The 17,329-nt window shown below is 65.5% G+C and overlaps 3 protein-coding genes across 4 annotated transcripts in view; 2 read left to right on the forward strand and 1 right to left on the reverse strand.

Moving 5' to 3' along the window:
* NACAD (NAC alpha domain containing) overlaps positions 1-2,359 on the forward strand; it is a 5,947-nt gene extending 3,588 nt beyond the window's left edge. Inside the window, 7 exon segments of the mRNA XM_039726610.1 lie at positions 131-307; positions 389-477; positions 550-621; positions 879-1,025; positions 1,097-1,228; positions 1,413-1,535; positions 2,220-2,359. Coding sequence (XP_039582544.1) covers positions 131-307; positions 389-477; positions 550-621; positions 879-1,025; positions 1,097-1,228; positions 1,413-1,535; positions 2,220-2,234 — 755 coding nt within the window. The 3' untranslated portion in view covers positions 2,235-2,359.
* Positions 2,360-3,447: 1,088 nt separating this feature from the next.
* Positions 3,448-11,592, reverse strand: CCM2 (CCM2 scaffold protein). 2 transcript variants are annotated; one of them, XM_039726596.1, is made up of 10 exons: positions 10,786-11,592; positions 10,445-10,528; positions 9,895-10,078; positions 9,320-9,456; positions 8,463-8,598; positions 7,221-7,278; positions 6,155-6,282; positions 5,521-5,659; positions 4,456-4,797; positions 3,448-4,009 (listed from the first exon to the last, which is right to left on the reverse strand). In XM_039726596.1, exons 1-10 carry the CDS (start codon positions 11,263-11,265, stop codon positions 3,913-3,915), a joined length of 1,785 nt encoding a protein of 594 aa, XP_039582530.1. In that variant the 5' UTR covers positions 11,266-11,592; the 3' UTR covers positions 3,448-3,912. The 2 variants fall into 2 exon arrangements, with proteins under 2 accessions (XP_039582530.1, XP_039582531.1); XM_039726597.1 differs by lacking the exon at positions 3,448-4,009 and having other exon boundaries at positions 4,403-4,797; positions 6,155-6,293; positions 10,786-11,280.
* Positions 11,593-14,775: 3,183 nt separating this feature from the next.
* Positions 14,776-16,189, forward strand: LOC120510621 (cuticle collagen 7-like). Its single transcript, XM_039726608.1, has 2 exons — positions 14,776-15,266; positions 15,986-16,189. The coding sequence occupies exons 1-2, from the start codon at positions 14,979-14,981 to the stop codon at positions 16,058-16,060; spliced, it is 363 nt and encodes a 120-aa protein (XP_039582542.1). The 5' UTR covers positions 14,776-14,978; the 3' UTR covers positions 16,061-16,189.
* Positions 16,190-17,329: the final 1,140 nt, after the last annotated feature.

Consider the following 17,329-nt stretch of genomic DNA (forward strand, 5'->3'; position numbering starts at 1 on the left):
TGGCGGGGGGGGGGGGGGCGGGGGGGGGGGGGTGGGGGTTGGTTGGGGGGGGTGGGGGGGGTGAGCAGGCGGGGCTGAGCCCCCCGAGGGGTTTTGGGGACCCCCCGGCTCAGCCCCTGTGCCCCCGCAGCCCCCCAGCCCTCCCCGCAGAAGGAGCCGGAGCCCCGGGGCCGGGCGGGGGGCCCGGGGCCCGGGGGGGGCCGGGTGCCCCCCCGGGGGTCTCTGCAGTCGGAGTCGAGCTCGTCCAGCGAGGCTGAGGCCCCCCAGCCCCCCCCGGCCCCCCAGCGCTGCCAGCCCAACCACCGAGGTGAGGGGGGGGTCCCGTGGGGTACCCCCGCCTTTGGGGGGCCCGGGAGCCCCTCTAACGCCCCCCCCCCACTTTGTGCAGGGTCCGGGAACGAGTCCGAGAGCAACGACGAGTCCATCCCGGAGCTGGAGGAGCCCGAGGGCTCGGAGCTGCCCCCTGCCCAGCCCCAGGTGGGGTCTGGGGGGCTCGGGGGCGGCGGGGACCCCCGGGCTGTGGGGGCCCCGCTGACCCCGCTGTCGCAGGTGCCCCTGGGGCCCGGGGAGGAGCCGCTGAGCAAGGCCAAGCAGAGCCGCAGCGAGAAGAAGGCCCGCAAGGTGGGTGGGGGTCCCAGCCCGGGGGTGCCCCTGGGGCCGGGGTCCCACCCCGGGTTTGGGGAGCGGGGTCAGTCCTGGGGGGTGCAGGGGCAGCCCTCACTCTGGGGTGGGATTTGGGGGGTCCCCACCGTGGGTTGGGGGCCGTGCTGAGGGAAGCACCCCGGCTCTGGCTCCCTGCTGCCCGGGGCTTTGGGGGGCTGCGGGGGCCGTGTCCCCCCGGGTGGGGGCTCACGCGGGGCTCGCTCGGTGCCCCCCAGGCCATGTCCAAGCTGGGGCTGCGGCAGATCCACGGCGTCACCCGCATCACCATCCGCAAGTCCAAGAACATCCTGTTCGTCATCTCCAAGCCCGACGTCTTCAAGAGCCCCGCGTCCGACATCTACATCGTCTTCGGGGAGGCCAAGGTGGGCGCGGGGGGCTCGGGGGGGGCGGCTCCCGGCCGGGGGGGGCTCTGCTGACCCCGTGTTGCCCCCAGATCGAGGACCTGTCCCAGCAAGTGCACAAGGCGGCGGCTGAGAAGTTCAAGGTGCCCCTGGAGCACTCGGCGCTGGTGACCGACGCTGCTCCCGCCCTGGCCATCAAGGAGGAGAGCGAGGAGGAGGAGGAGGTGAGGGCGGGGGGCTCCGAGCCCCCCCGGGGGTGCCCTGGGGGGTGCCAGCGCTGTGACCCCGGGGATGGAGGCGCAGATGTTGAGCTGGGGATGGCTGGGAGGGGTGCAGGGGGTCTGTGGTGCCCAGGGCCGGGTGTGTGCCCCATGGGGGGGGTCTCACAGCACTGTGCCCCCTCCCCAGGTGGATGAGACAGGGCTGGAGGTGCGGGACATCGAGCTGGTGATGGCCCAGGCCAACGTGTCCCGGCCCAAGGCCGTGCGGGCCCTGCGGCACAACAACAACGACATCGTCAACGCCATCATGGTGAGTGGGGCTGAGAGCCCCCCTTTTCCCGGGGGGAGCTGGGGCTGAGAGCCCCCCTTTGCCCGGGGGGAGCTGGGGCTGAGACCCCCCCCTTTTCCCGGGGGGAACTGGGGTTGAGAGCCCCCCTTTTCCCGGGGGGAACTGGGGCTGAACCCCTCCTTTTTCCAGGGGTAAGTGGGACTGAACCCCCTCCTTTTCACAGCAGGAATTGGGGCTGAGGAACCCCCCTTTTCCCAAGGGGAATTGGGGCTGAACCCTTCCTTTTTTCCAGCAGGAATTGAGGCTCTGACCCCCCTGCTTTTTCCAGGGGGAACTGGGGCTGAGACCCCCCCTTTTCCCGGGGCTAACTGGGGCTGTGACACCCCCCCCCTTTTCCAGAGGGGAACTGAGGCTGACATCCCCCCCCACTTTTCACAGTGGGAACTGGGGCTGAGACCCCCCCTTTTCCCGGGGCTAACTGGGGCTGTGACACCCCCACCCTTTTCCAGAGGGGAACTGAGGCTGACATCCCCCCCGACTTTTCCCAGCAGGAACTGGGGCTGTGACCCCCCCTTTCCCAGGGGTAATTGGGGCTGTGACCCCCCCCCTTTCCCAGCAGGAACTGGGGCTGTGAACCCCCCCCCCACCTTTTCCCAGCAGGAACTGGGGGTGACCCCGGCGTTCCTGCCTCTGCTCTCTCCACAGGAACTGACCATGTAGCAGCTGGGGGTGTCCTGGCCCCCTGTAGAGATGCACAGACCCCCCCAGAGCCTTCCTCCTGCCCCCCACCCTCCTCCCGGCCCCTGGACTGCTCAATAAAGGCCTCCTGCACCCCTTGGATTGCACCTCGCCTCCCAGGCCTGATTTGGGGAGTCTGGGGAGCCCCTTTTCCACCAGTGGGATGGGGGGCAGCACCTGGGGGTGTGACTGGGGTGGGGGGGGTGGAAGGACAGGTTCTGGGGGAGGGGCAGCACCCCGGGGTGCTCCCAGCATTGCTGGGGGTCAGGGACACCCCCTCCCCTCCAGATTTGGGGTGTGGCAGAGCCCTGGGATGGGAGTGAGGCCCCGAGCTCCAAGGGCTGGGGAGGAGGGACCTCCTGGTCCCCAAATCCTGGTCCCCAAATCCTGGTGTTCTCAGGGACCTCCTGGTTCCCAAATTCTGGTCTCCAAATCCTGGTGTTCTCAGGGACCTCCTGGTCCCCAAACCCCCCCGGAGGCTCCGGGTCCCCAAATCCTGGTGTTCCCAGGGACCTCCTGGTCCCCAAATCCTGGTCCCCAAATCCTGGTGTTCTCAGGGACCTCCTGGTTCCCAAATTCTGGTCTCCAAATCCTGGTGTTCTCAGGGACCTCCTGGTCCCCAAACCCCCCCGGAGTCTCGGGGACCTCTCCTGCTCTCCATCTCCTTGGGCTGGAAGGGGAAAGGCTGCAGGAGGGGACACTTTGTGTCCCCCGGGTGAGTCCCTGGAGGGGCCTCAGCCCCTGGGACACCCGAATTCCAGAGGGAGGAGGGGTTGGGATACCCCTGGAAAGGAGGGAGGGTCACCAGTGGGGTCACGGCGTGGGGGGACACCCCAGGGTGGGCAGGGTGAAGGGGCAGAGCTGGGTGCAGAGGGGTTTGGGGGGCACTGGGGGGATTTGGGGCCGAGGCCTCCGGAATGTGCTGGCTCCCCAAAGTGCTGAGTCAGCGCCTGGCTCCAGAGGGGGGAGCAGCCAGAGCCCCCGGGTGTGGCTGTGGGGCAATGGCACCTCCCAGGCCCGGCTGGGGACCCTGCTCAGGCAGGGAGCCCCCCACAACCAGGGGATGCAGACAAAGGGGGCTCTGGGGGTCCTGTCCCCAGCAGGACCCCGGGGTGGGTGAGGAGGGGGGAATCCCAGAGTGGGGCAGCTGGAATGTTCAGGAATGCTCCAATACCATGGATGAGAGGGTGAAAAATTCACATTGTGGTAGAACTTCATTTTGGGGGGGGGGCAGTTCTGGGGGACCCAGCTGTGCAAACTGTAAACTGGGGGGAGCAGATCCAGCCCCTTGGGAACAGATCCAACACTCAGGACATCCCTCAGGAGCAGATGGGGACAGTCAGGAGCAGCTCTGTCCCTGTGGGAGGGGATCTGCCCCCAAAATCCAAACCCAGGTCTGTCCCCCACGTCCCAGCTGGAGCCCCTGGAGCTGTCAGTGAGGCTGGGGCAGTGCAGACCCCCCCACATCCCACACGAGGGCTCTGGGCTCCCTCCAGGGCCAGCTCCACGTTCCAGGACCTCCACGAGGGCACAGGCTGCTGTTCTTGGGCCCCTCCGAGGGCAGATCCATGGTCCGTGTCCCCTCCAGGGGCAGCTCAGTGTCCTGGATCCCCCCCCGAGGGCAGCTCCCTGTTTTGGGAGGCAGCTCCATGTCCTGGGATCACCCTGGGACCGGCTGCACGCTCCATGTCCCCACGGGGGGCAGCCCGGGGGTGCCTCTGTGTCCTCCGGGGGTGCCTCTGTGCCCCAGGGCGGCCCTGTGCCGGGTGCCCCCGGGGGTGACTCTGTGTCCCAGGGGTGGCCCTGTGCCCCAGGGCGGCCCTGTGCCGGGTGCCCCCGGGGGTGACTCTGTGTCCCAGGGGTGGCCCTGTGCCCCAGGGCGGCCCTGTGCCGGGTGCCCCCGGGGGCAGCCCCGCGTTCCCGGCGGGCGCGGCCGCGGCTCCGGCGCTCCGTCAGGACGAGTCCCGGTCCAGGCTGCAGCCCAGGGCCTCGATGTCGCTGCTGATGTGGGAGATCATCCTGTCCCACTCGTCCTCCTCGGGATCACCCTGGGACCGGCTGCACGCTCCATGTCCCCACGGGGGGCAGCCCGGGGGTGTCTCTGTGTCCTCCAGGGCGGCCCTGTGCCCCAGGGCGGCCCTGTGCCGGGTGCCCCCGGGGGTGACTCTGTGTCCCAGGGGTGGCCCTGTGCCCCAGGGCGGCCCTGTGCCGGGTGCCCCCGGGGGCAGCCCCGCGTTCCCGGCGGGCGCGGCCGCGGCTCCGGCGCTCCGTCAGGACGAGTCCCGGTCCAGGCTGCAGCCCAGGGCCTCGATGTCGCTGCTGATGTGGGAGATCATCCTGTCCCACTCGTCCTCCTCGGAGGGCACGGACTGCTCGTCGGAGCTGCCGGCGGCGCCGGTGCCGTTGGCGGCCGCGGCGGCGCCCAGCGAGCGCCGGTAGCGCCCGAAGCTGTCGGTGATGATGCCGCGGCCGTCCTTCACCCCGATGGTCTCCAGGAAGTTCTCGAAGTGCTGGCTGTCCTTCTCGGGGATGAAGGGACGCAGGCCTGCGGCAGGGACACGGTGAGTGCCGGGACAGGGATCTGGGGCTCCTCACCGGGGTCACTCCCACACCTGGGAGCCTCCCGGGTGCCCCGTGCACTCACACCAGCCACTGCTCACTGGGGGCAAAATCCAGCTCAAGCAGGGGTTGTCTGACCTCCAAACAGTCCAATTCCTCACCCGGCACCTTGCTGGGCTTTGCTGAGCTTATCCCAATAACTGGGCCCATCAGGGACATCTGTCCTGTCCCCTCAGTGTCCCCACTGCTCCTGTTCTGTGGGCATTTTAAATTCCTGTCTCCTTTCCCTTGGATGTGAGGCCCCAGGTGCAGTCAGACACTGCTCCTGCCCTGGGAGGATTCTGTGTTCCTGACCTGCTTTCCTAGGACATCAGAGGCCAGGGTGTTTGAGAATCCCCGGGCTGGAGAAGCTCTCCTGGCCTGGAAATTTGCAGGTCTGAATTAAATTCCCTGGCTCTGGAGGAGGTTTCTAGGTTTGGGAGAGAGTCTTGGCTCTGGAGGAGTTCCCAGGTCTGAAGGAAGTTCCCAGGTGCTTCACAGGCAGGTGGGAGCAGGAACAGCTCAGAGCAGAGCCTGAGGCTGTGGGATGAGCTGGGCTGGATGTCCCAGCTGTCCTCAGCACTGAGCAGTCTCCACAGGAGATGGACTGGGACGTTTCTCCTCCAGTGGTGGCACCCCGAGGCCCCCCTGCACCCCAGCCCACGCTCACCCAGGAGCAGGAACTTCCTGCTGTCCCCGTAGAGCTGCTTGAGGTTGATGCAGAACTCGTGGATGGAGGCCCCGTTGCGGTACTCGTGCAGCAGCATGGCAAACTGCTGGATCTCCTGCGAGGACAGCTTCGTGCGCAGCTGCGGGACACACGGCCCTCGTGGCACCCGGCACGGCGCTGGGAGCCCGGCAAGGGCAGGGGGGCTGGGAGCCTTGGGGAGGGGGAGCTCAGAGCCCTTCCAGGGACAAGGGGCTCCAGGAGAGCTGGAGAGGGACTGGGGACAAGGATGGAGGGACAGGACACAGGGAATGGCTGCCACTGGAAAAGTGGGAATTTACACTGGATACTGGGATGAAATTCTTGGCTGGGAGGGTAGTGAGGGACTGGAATGGATTTCCCAGAGCAGCTGTGGCAGTGCCCCAGGCCAGGTTGGACAGGGCTTGGAGCAGCCTGGGACAGTGGGAGGTGTCCCTGCCATGGCAGGGGTGGGATGGGATCATCCTTACAGCCCCCTCCCATCCAAACCCTCCCATGATTCCATGACACGAGCCCACAGCCAGGCCCTCCAAGGCTGGGAAGGAGGAGGACGAGCTGCTCCTCCAGCCCTGTCCCTGCCCCCTGCCCCAAATCCCACCGTCATCATGTAGTCCTGCAGCAGCTCGGTGGCCGTGGTGCTGAGCTCGCTCTCGCTGGCCGTGGTGACGTGTGGGGACGGGCGTGCTGCCAAGGAGGAGGGGGACACGTCCCCTGCCTCCAGCGTGTCTGCAAAGGAACTGACACCAGCACGGCTCAGCTCTCCTTGGGGTGCCCGGGGACTGGCTGCTGGGGGTTTGGGTGCTTTGGCCAGGGCTCTGATCCCTGAGGTGCCTGGGGATGTGCTGCTGGGATTTTGGGTGCTTTGGCCAGGGCTCTGATCCCTGGGGTGCCCAGGGACTGGCTGCTGGGGTTTTGGGTGTTTTGGCCAGGGCTCTGATCCCTGGGGTGCCCAGGGACTGGCTGCTGGGGTTTTGGGTGCTTTGGCCAGGGCTCTGCTCCTTGGGGTGCCTGGGGATGTGCTGCTGGGGTTTTGGGTGCTTTGGCCAGGGCTCTGCTCCTTGGGGTGCCTCCCAACCCAGGGTATTCCATGATTCTGGAAGCCCCAGCTCCTGAGGGCACCCCAAGGCTCCCAGGGAACTGAACACTGCTTTGGTGACAGTGACAATGAAGCCCTCTGTGGGGAATTATCTCTCTGGCTGCTTCCTTGCTGGGAGCAACACAGGGATGAGCTGTGGAAAAATCCCCACGCTCCATCCCTTGGGCAATGCTTAAATGTGCAATTTTCAATAATTCCTCCTTGTTAAACATTCCTGGGGTATCCCTCTATGCTGGCTATTCCAAGAGCATCCCTCTCTGTTAACCAATGGTTTGTGTGTGAGGATTTCATCCCACAAACACTGCTGCTGTTTCCAGGAGGGAGAAGCTTCCCAAGTAACAAGTTCCTGGGGAGAACCCTGCTGCCAGCTGCAGCTGGTGGCCCTGCACTGTGCTGACACAGGGACTGCTCGCTGTGGATGGGACTCCTGCAATGCTGAGGGCAGACAACCCAGGCCTGGACAGGTCAGTGCCACCCCCCGGGGCCTGGCGGGCTCGGTGAGCTCCCCGGGGTGCTGGTGGCAGCAGACCCGGGTTAATCCCAGCTCCAGGGGCCAAGCATCACTCACAAAGTGCTGGCATCCGCCTCGAAGGGCTCCTTCACGTCCACCTTGGTGGAGGAGTCATCTGCAGGGAAAAATGGGGGAGATGGAAGGTGAGAGGCACAAACTCGGTGTCCTCCCAGGCCAGGAGGGACACCAAGTGATTCCTGACTTGGCTGGAAGGAAGAGGCTGGGAATGAGTGACCAGGTAAGAGGAAACGGCCTCAGGCTGTGCCAGGGGAGGTTCAGGCTGGACCTTGGAAAGACTCCTTCATGGAAAGGGCAGTCAGGCATTGGAACAGGATGCACAGGGAGGGGTGGAGTCCCCACCCTGTGGATGTGGCACTGGGGACATGGTCAGTGCTGGGGGCTGGGCGGGCTCAGGGGTTCCTGAGGCTTTCCTGGCCCCAAGCACTCCCAGCTGTGCCTGTGTGTCCCCAGGCAGGGGCTGGGGGGGTTCTGAGGCTTTCCCAAGCCCCAAGCTCCTGGCTGTGCCTCTGTGTGTCCCCGGGGGGGGGTCCTGAGGCTTTTCCAACCTCATCCACTCCTGTCTGTGCCTGTGTGTGTCCCCAGGCAGGGGCTGGGGGGGTCCTGAGGCTTTTCCAAGCCCAAGAACTCCTGGCTGTGCCTCTGTGTGTCCCCAGGGCAGGTCCTGAGGCTTTTCCAAGCCCAAGCACTCCTGGCCATGGCTCTGTGTGTCCCCAGGGGCGTTCTGAGCCTTTCCCAACCCCAAGCACTCCTGGCTGTGCCTGTGTGTGTCCCCAGGCAGGGGCGGGGGGGGTCCTGAGGCTTTTCCAACCTCATCCACTCCTGTCTGTGCCTGTGTGTGTCCCCAGGCAGGGGCGGGGGGGGTCCTGAGGCTTTTCCAAGCCCAAGCGCTCCTGGCCATGGCTCTGTGTGTCCCCAGGGGGGGTCTGAGGCTCTCCCAGCCCCAGGCACTCCCGGCTGTGGCTCTGTGTGTCCCCAGGGGTGTTCTGAGCCTTTCCCAACCCCAAGCACTCCTGGCTGTGCCTGTGTGTGTCCCCAGTGAAGGGCTGGGTTGTTCTGAGTCGTTCCCAATCTCATCCACTCCTGGCTGTGGCTGTGTGTCCCCAGTGAAGGGCTGGGAGGTTCCTGAGCCTTTCCCAAGCCCAAGCACTCCTGGCTGTGGCTCTGTGTGTCCCCAGGGGGGTTCCTGAGCCTTTCCCAAGCCCAAGCACTCCTGGCCATGGCTCTGTGTGTCCCCAGGGGGGTTCTGAGGCTCGCCCAGCCCCAGCAGGGCACACGCACCGCTGTGCAGGGACAGGTGCCGCGTGGGCGTCGAGGCGCCGTCGAAGATGGCGCGGTCCAGGAAGTCGATGGTGGACTCGGTGTAGACGATCTGGAAGACCTGGCTGAGCAGGGAGCACAGCTCCTCGGCACCCACCTGGGAAGGAGCAGGGAGCTGTGCCAGAGCCCACGCAGGGACAGCCCCTGTCCCCTGGGCTCTGCGGGATGGGTGTTGGCCCCCATGGGGGCAGGGAAGGCACAGAGCCCAGCCCGGCCCCCTCCCAGCATCCCTGCCCTCTTCCAGCCAGCAGCAGGAGCTGGGATGCTGCAGCACCAACCCAGGAGCCCCCCACGTTCTGTGCTGAGGCTCCTCCATGCAGCCCCTGGCATTTTGGCTCATCCCAGAGCTGGGAATGAGGGGAGTGAAGCTCTGCCCTCAGTGGAGATCAGAGAGGCTGAGACTGGAATCCCTGGATCCAGACACCGGATGAAACAAATTCCCAGGTCAGCACAGGGAAAACACCCCCATCAGCAAAACCCCATTGTGGGACTGTCCTCGTGGATTCTGTGCTGCTGCAGAAGGCTCTGGTGACAGGGACCAAGGGAAACACTCTGGAGACCCTCTTGTGTCCCAGGGTTGGCACAGGGATCAGGAGTCCTTCCCCAAGTGCTCCAGCAATGCCCAACCACACCTGGCATCCCTAAATCTGCGTCCCACGAGGTGTGAGAGCAGGGAAGGAGCCAGACACACCACAGCACTCGGCCACTGAGGAGTCTGTGGCTCCACCACCACCACGACCCGGGAGGCAGAGCCCTCCCAGTGACCCGGAGGCCGGGCTGGGCACTGCCAGGGCTCCGTGGAGCAGGGGCAGCCATACCTTGCTCTCCGTGGCCAGGACCACCAGGCAGCAGCACTCCAGGGGCCCCCCTGCACTCTCCGACAGCGAGCCCGACGTCAGCGCCTTGGAGCTCTCTGCACACAGGCTCTGGCTCGGAGAGATCCCGGGATCCTGGGCTGAGGGGAGACCAGGGGTGAGCAAGGGAAGGGCAGGGGAAGGAGCCCTGCAGCTGAGGAAGAGCCCTGAAGCGGAATGGGATGAAAAGTCTCCAGTTTGGAGCTGGTTTTGACAGTTGTCTGGGTGTTTTCACAGCTCAGAACTCCATCACCAGATTTCCAGCCCCTGAGGTGTTTATTCCTTTATTCCACAGCCTATCCATGGGGTTTGTACTCGGATAAATCCCTGGCTCAGCCCCCTGTTCCCAAACCATGCAGGCGTGACATGCACGGAGCTGCACAGGACAAGGAACGAGGTGTCACAGAACCCTCATGGAATGCTTCGGGTTGGAGAGACCTTGAGAACCCCCCAGCCCCACGCCCTGCCATGGGCAGGGACATCTCCCTGTGTCCCAGGTGGCCCAGGAGAACAAGCCCAGCTCCATGGCCACAGCTCACCTGTCTTGAGCACCACGAGGTGGGCGGAGTCGTCCCGGATGTAGGAGACGGAGGCGATGTCATGGATGGGCACCCTGAGGATCAGGTCCTCCCCGTCCCTCCACACCAGCTTGATGTTGTAGGCAGAGAGGCTGATGACGGCGTCGTGCTCCGGGCTCAGCTGCCCCGGCAGCTGGTGGGCTCTCTGGAACACAGGGACTCACATGGATTTACTCATGGAATGGCTGGGGCTGGAAGGAGCTGAAGGATCACCCAGCTCCACTACCACCTTCCACTGTCCAGGCTGCTCCCCATCCAACCTGGCCTGGGACACTTCCAGGGATGGGGCCATTTCTCTGGGAATCCACTCCAGGGGTGTTTCCCCTTTGGGAGCAGCCTTCCCTCCCACCAGGGAGCAGCAGGCCGGGGGGCAGCAGGCCGGGGGGCAGCAGGACGGGGGGCAGCAGGACGGGGAGCAGCAGGCCGGGGAGCAGCAGCTGGCCCAGCCCTGAGGAGGCTCTGTGAGCCTGGCTCTGTGCTGCTGGGGGAGCCCAGAGCCCTGAGTGCTCACCTTGGCGTTGTCGATCAAGTGCAGGATCTCTGTGCGGCTGGACGGGTTCAGGTACCCCGGGATGGAGGTGAGCTGCCCTAAATACTGGGAGAGAACAGCCAAACCATTACCACAGCATGGACACCACCCTGGACAGGGCAGAATGAGCCATGGAAATGCTCCAAGGACAACTGGAGGTGGGTGAGAGGTGGGGGTGCTCTAAAAGAAGCTCCACAGAAACCTCAGGGCCCCTTCAGTGCCTAAGGAGCTGCAGCAGAGCTGGAGAGCAGCTCTGGACGAGGGGGAATGGGTTCCCAGTGCCGGCTGGGACCCGGGAAGGAGCTCCCCAGGCCCTTGGGTACCTTGACCTCCTTCTCGATGTAGTCGTGCAGCAGCAGGTCGGGCTCCACGCGGTCGGGCAGCGCCACCAGCACGGTGTGCAGCGGCCGCCGCTCCGTCACCTTCTCCTGAGCCTTCTTGTCCCGGCCCTTCTCCCCCTTCAGGAACACGCGCTTGAACGGGGACACGATTCCAGGCTGCCAGAGGAACACATCGGGGTGGGAACGGGGCTGGCACTGGCACGGGGGGCCTGCAGCCCCTCCTGCCCAGCGACCCTCAGTGCCATCCTGCTGCTTCTGCCTGGTTTGGAGCCATAAATCCAAGGATTTCCAGAGAAAACCCTTCTCCTGGGACACAATGCAGTGCTGAATGTTCCCACTACCAAAACACGGTGGTTTCCCCCCAAAGTCACAGTGCTCAACCTTCCAGGTAAGAGAAACACAACTGTTGTGTGTAACAACAACGTACTCCAGGTGAACAGCACATCCAGAGGGATTCTCCATGGTTTGTACCTGCCTGAGGATCTGATGGGGCAACTCCACAAGGAATGCCAAAAAACAGGCAGGAGTGCTCCAAGGAGACCCCAAGCAATGAGAAAATCACCCAGAAAGCGGATTGATTGCCCTGGGAAAAATGGGAAATTGCAAACCCTGCAGTGCCAGGTTTGGAAAGCCACTGGAGCCAACACACAGCTGTCCTTTGGCATGGCAATGCCATGTGGATCTCCCCAAGCTGGATAAATGACTGGGAACGTCCCCAAACTGCTCCAATTCCAGCTCTCCCAGGGGAAGGGGGTGTTTGGAGCAGACAGACCCACGGCTGGATCTAGGAACTCCTCTGACGTGTGACTCCAGTGTCCCACTCCCTGGTGGCCTCTGCTTCCCATGCCTCAGGACAACCACACCCTGGCTTTCCTGATCATCAGGGGCAAGGAGAGGAACGTGGGATCTGAAGGGGCAGAGAACAGGCTTCCAGTGGTGGATTAATTAATTATAAAGCAAGGAAAAGCTCCTGGGACAACGGGAATTACCAGCTCACAAGGAAACACAAGGGCATTGGGGACAGCCTGGCCTGGAAAAGCATCCCCTGCATCAGGGAGACAGAAATGAAGGGATCTCACAGGAGAAGCTCCACAGCCCCGCCTCGGGAGCAGCAGTGTGGGTTTTTGGGGAGCAGCCAGGAGAAGGGCCTGATGATCCTGGAGCAGGATGTTCCCTCACCCTGCTGCGGGGCTGGGGCTCTGAGGAGAAGGGAACCCTGGACACAACAGGTCAGTTAACCAAGAACTGAGACTGGGGGACTCTCCAGCTTTGGGATGCCCCATCCGAAAGCCTGCCTGCCAGGGCTAAGGCTGCAGCTCCACAGGAACCCTTCAGAACCCAGAGCAGTGCAGGAACTGCCGCTGGGACCGAGGCCGTACCCAGGCACTTCCCCTTTCACCAGCAGGACCCAGACCCACCCCAGCCCACAGAAACCCTTTTTCCTCCAGGCATGGCTGCATCCCTAGGGCTGGGGTGATTCCGTGCCCCCCTGGCTGTCCTGGGCAGGACGTGGGGACCCCAAACCCCGGGGGGGGCACCTCGGGCTGTGACAGCCTGGAACAGCTCCAGCTCTTGGGAAAAGCCAGTCCCAGCACCCACCTCGTCCTCCATGGGATCCCCAGGAGAGCAGAGCTCCGTGCAGGGGGCTGTGGGCAGCAGGGAATGCTCTCCTGCTTTTGGGGCGCCGCGGTCGAGGCGCTGGGGGCCAGGAAGTGCCAGGGCAGAGCTTCCTCTGTGCCACGTGACAGACTGAGCTGGGAGGGACCCACGAGCCCAGCCCCTGCCCCCAAACCCTGCAGGCACCCCGTCCTGCACCCTGTGCACGGCCCCAGCCAGCAGGGACTGCCCCCGGGCCGGGAGCCCGAGCCCTGCTCTCTCTTGTCCCAACACCCCGTGGGATCCCAGGAGCTGCTGCCGGAGCCTTTCCCAATCCTAAAGCTCCCACAGCCCCCCGAGGCCATGGCTGCACAGCTCTGGGTGCCCCTGCAGCCCTGGCAGTGCCCCAGCCAGGCTGGACAGGGCTGGGACAGTGGGAGCTCCACCCCAGTTCCCAATCTCCCAGCCCATCCACGCTCCCCCTGCATCCCACAGCACGGACACTCCAAAATCCACTTCATCCCCAGGAGCAGAGGGGCTCCAGCTCCTGGTGCTGCTGGCTCTGGGGCAGCTCTGCAGTGGGGTCTCACCCGAGGGGCAGAATCCCCCTTTCCTGCTGCCCACGCTGGGGCTCAGCCCAGGCACAGGGCAGGATATTCGGGATAACAAAGGAATTTCAAGAATTTCCCCCAAAGCTGCAACTCCAACTCAGCCACTCCACATTCCAGGAGGGAAATGCTGCAGAGCTGCTGGGAGAGGCACATGGCAGCAGCTCAGCTCTCCAGGGCAGCCCGAGCTGGAAAAGCTGGGAGTTTCACACCAACAGCTGCCTGCACAGGCAATTCCCCCAGGGAACCCTGCAGGCTCTGGATCCCCAGTCTGGAATGTGGAGTCAGACAGCAGGGAGATCACTCCCAGAAAATTCACCTCCTCCCACCCTCCTTCCTGGGAACAGCAGGCTGCGAGCATCCCTCCTCAGCTCCAGGTGGGACAGCAGCCCCAGCAGGTTCCCAGGGCTGGGCAGAACTCCTGGGGGAGCCATCCTGCCTCCCAGAACGTGTGGAGATGGGATTTCACCCCAGCACAGCTCCCCCTTCCCCCTGGGACGGCCAGCGAGGAATGCCAGGCTCCAGGTTCAACCAGCTCAGACTTTATCCCAAGCCAGGCTGGGCTTTTCCTGGCTCCAGGTGTGACAGCAGCCCCAGCAGGTTCCCAGGGCTGGGCAGAACTCCTGGGGGAGCCATCCTGCCTCCCAGAACGTGTGGAGATGGGATTTCACCCCAGCACAGCTCCCCTTCCCCCTGGGACAGCCAGCGAGGAACCCCAGGGCTCCAGGTTCAACCAGCTCAGCTTTTATCCCAAGCCAGGCTGGGCTTTTCCTCCTCAGCCCAAGCAGAGCTGCCCTGACTCCCTCTGGGAACTCGAGGCCTCCAGCTGAGCTCAGAGCGCTGCTGGGCTGCTCCAGGCTGGGACAGGCAGGGAGAGGAGCCCTCCCTGCAGCTGGAGCCCCTGAGCAAGGCAGGCTGGATCTTCCCCTCTCCAGAGCCAGGGTCCAGGCTAAGGGTGACCCAGGCAGCAGCTCCAGGCCTTCATTGGAAAAACCACGGAAAACTCACTCCAAGGGAGCTCCAGGGGGCCAGGGAGCAGCTGAGGAGGGGCCACAGCCCAGGCAGGGCCAGGGGCTCCAGAGGGAAGGGGAGGGGACAGGAGTGGGACCTGCCCTGGGCCAGGGCCCCAGGAGGCTCTGGGGATTGATTGTCCAGGGGGGAATGTCCAGGGGCAATTATCCAGGTGGCAATGTCCAGGGGGAAGGGTCCAGTTAGGATTGTCCAGGTGGGATAAGAGGGTCAGGTCCCAAACAATCCCCTCAGGAACCTGCTGCCGCCTCGGGGCTCCCAACATCCCCATTTCCCCCAAAAGCTGGGCTCAGCTCCCCCTCCAGCCCCAGGAGTGCAGAGCAGCCCTGGCCGAGCCTCTCCCCAGGACACAGAAATGGGCTGGAAGGAGGGAGATCAGGGGCACGGCCGAGGCACAAATTATAGATGGGTGAATTCCATTAATCCGCATCTGTAATAACTCCAATTAGCAAACTCTTAAGCCAATCGCTCCATAACTAACAACCCCGTCACTTAACAACCTTCTGCAGGCCCTCAGTCACGGCGGGAGGGTCCGGCCTGGGGGCTCTGGGGCAGGGATGGGGGCAGGCTGTCCCGGGCAGGAGCAGCCGGTGACCCCGGGCAGGGGCTCCGGCCCAGCCCCGGACGGGACCGGGCACGGCCGGGGGGCTCGGGCCCGCCCGGGCTGAGCCGGCCCCGGCGCTCACAGCGGCAGCCCGGCCGCCCCTCGGCCGCGGGCCCCGCCGCGGGCCGGGGCACCTCCGCTGGCTCCCGGGCCGCGCGGGGTGAGGGGCCGGGGGCGTCCCGGGCACCGGGGCTCCCTCGGGCGCGGTCCCCGCCGCAGGCTCCAGCATGGCGGGGCCTGCCGTGGCCCCGGCCATTCCTGCAGCGCTGCCAGAGCATCGCGGGGCCGTTTGAGGCCGCTGCCGGCGCCTCCCGGGGGCGGTCATAGGCGCCCCGGACATGGCGGGCGGGGGGGCACGGGGGCCCGGAGCCCCGGCGGGGCCGGGCGCGGTGGGGCCGCGGCCATCCCGCCCTTCTCCCTTGCAGGCTCCTGCTCCCAGCGCCCGCAGGGATCCGGGAAGCCGCCGGCAGGAGGGACGTGGATTCGAGGCACCTAGCGGCGTAATTAGCGCAGTTGTGGTTAATCACGGCCACCAAGGCCTCGGCCCTCGGCTCCCAGGGCTGGAATTCCTCGGGGATGCCGTGACCGAGACGTGGGGCTCCGTCCCGGCAGCATTCCGTGCCCAGGTGAGGGGCGGCCGGGGCTCTGCAGGGCTGGAACGCCCCGGGAATGTCGGGCGGTTCTGCTCCGGGGAGCCACCAGCCCTGCTGTCCCCGCGTCACCCGTGTCCCCGCGGGGCCCGGGAGCCGCCGTGCCCCGGCCCTTCCCGGCGCAGGCTCCAGCGTGGCGGGCCTGCCGTGGCTGCCGCCATTCCTGCAGCGCTGCCAGAGCAGCCCGGGGCCGTTTGAGGCCGCTCCCGGCGCCTCCCGGGGGCGGTTATGGACACCCCGGACAGCCCGGGGGGGCACGGACAGCCCGGGGTGGTTATGGACATCCTGGGGGTGGTTATGGACACACAGACATCCTGGGGTGGTTATGGACACACAGACATCCCGGGTTGGTTATGGACACACAGACATCCCGGGGTGGTTATGGACACACAGACATCCCGGGGTGGTTATGGACACACAGACATCCCGGAGCGCCCCGGCCCTTCCCGGCGCAGGCTCCAGCGTGGCGGGCCTGCCGTGGCTGCCGCCATTCCTGCAGCGCTGCCAGAGCAGCCCGGGGCCGTTTGAGGCCGCTCCCGGCGCCTCCCGGGGGCGGTTATGGACACCCCGGACAGCCCGGGGGGGCACGGACAGCCCGGGGTGGTTATGGACATCCCGGCCCCGCTGGGGTTTGGTGGCAGTGGTGGGGCCCAGGGGCAGCAGGGCCGGTGCCATTCCTGCCTTTCCCATTGCAGGCTCCCTCCGAGGTGCTCAGGCGGATTTGGGAAGCCCCCAGGAAGGAGGAAGCTGTGCAAGGCTGCTGTAATTAGCGCCGCTCAGTTAACGAGCAGCAGGAGCTGCGTGCTGTGCTGGGTGTCACCCGGGCGCCGTGGCCCCGGGCACACTCCCTGAGGAAGAGGCAGGAGAGTCGGTGACCCAGTCGGGGAATTAAACACAGCCCTGCTTTTACCGGGTTTGGCCCCAGAGCCTCTCCGTTTTCTGTGCTGGTGAAAAGGGATAAGGCAGGGATTCCGTGAGGAGGGATGCTCCAGGTGCAGGAGCTGAGATCCCAGGGCAGCAGGAGCCACGCCCTGGCCCCAGGGTCACCTGGGCACGCTGTCCCCGTGCCCCAGGCTCGGGTGGGCCCGGTACCAGTGTCCCTGAGCCTGGTGTCCCTGAGCTCACGTGTGACCCCAGTGCCTGGTGGGTGCTGAGCCGGGACTGGGACAGGGACACGGGACACGGGACAGGGACACGGGACTGGGACACGGGACTGGGACAGGGACACGGGACACGGGACAGGGACACGGGACGGGGACAGGGACACGGGGCTGGCACACGGGACAGGGACACGGGACAGGGACACGGGACTGGGACAGGGACCACGGGACTGGGACTGGGACAGGGACACGGGACAGGGACACGATACAGGGGACAGGGACAGGCGGGGACACGGGACTGGGACAGGGACTGGGACAGGGACACGGGACTGGGACAGGAACACGCTGGCTGCCAGGTGAGCACAGTTCCCAGCTGGAAGCCGTGCTCAGCTGTGCTCCTGCAGGGGTCCTGGGAGCTGCTGGAGTACCAGAACCCATGGAATAGCTCTCCTGATGGCTGGAACAATTAATGAATGCATTATGGAATATTGTAGGAGAAACTCCTGTTACTGTGGTTGTTGGAGCAGCCCCGGGGCAGCACGAGGTGTGCCCGGGACCACCGAGGCCTCCTGGAGCCCCAAATGCCCAGCCGGACTGTGGGGGGCCGCGGGAGGTGGGGAGAAGGGTAATTAACGGGGTCATTAATTACAGCACCCCTGTAGGGGAGCCTTGAAAGGGCTGAGCAGAGGCTGGGCGTGCCCAGTTACCATAGCAACCGCCCCGCCTCCGGGGCGGGGCCTTTCCACGGCAACATCCGCATCCGCCAATCAGCGGGCGAGGCGTCCCCATGGCAACGGCGCTTGTTCCGCCCCGCGTGGGCGTGGCCGCGCGATCACCCCTTTGTGCGGGCGGGGCGTCGCCATGGGGACGGGGCCGGAAGTGCGGCGCGGACTCGGTTTCCCGTGAGGCCGCGCGCGCGGTTCCGGCGGGCCGGGCCGG

The sequence above is a fragment of the Passer montanus genome, unplaced genomic scaffold, assembly GCF_014805655.1.
Source record: "Passer montanus isolate IOZ18808 unplaced genomic scaffold, ASM1480565v1 scaffold59, whole genome shotgun sequence".
Lineage (NCBI taxonomy): Eukaryota > Metazoa > Chordata > Aves > Passeriformes > Passeridae > Passer > Passer montanus.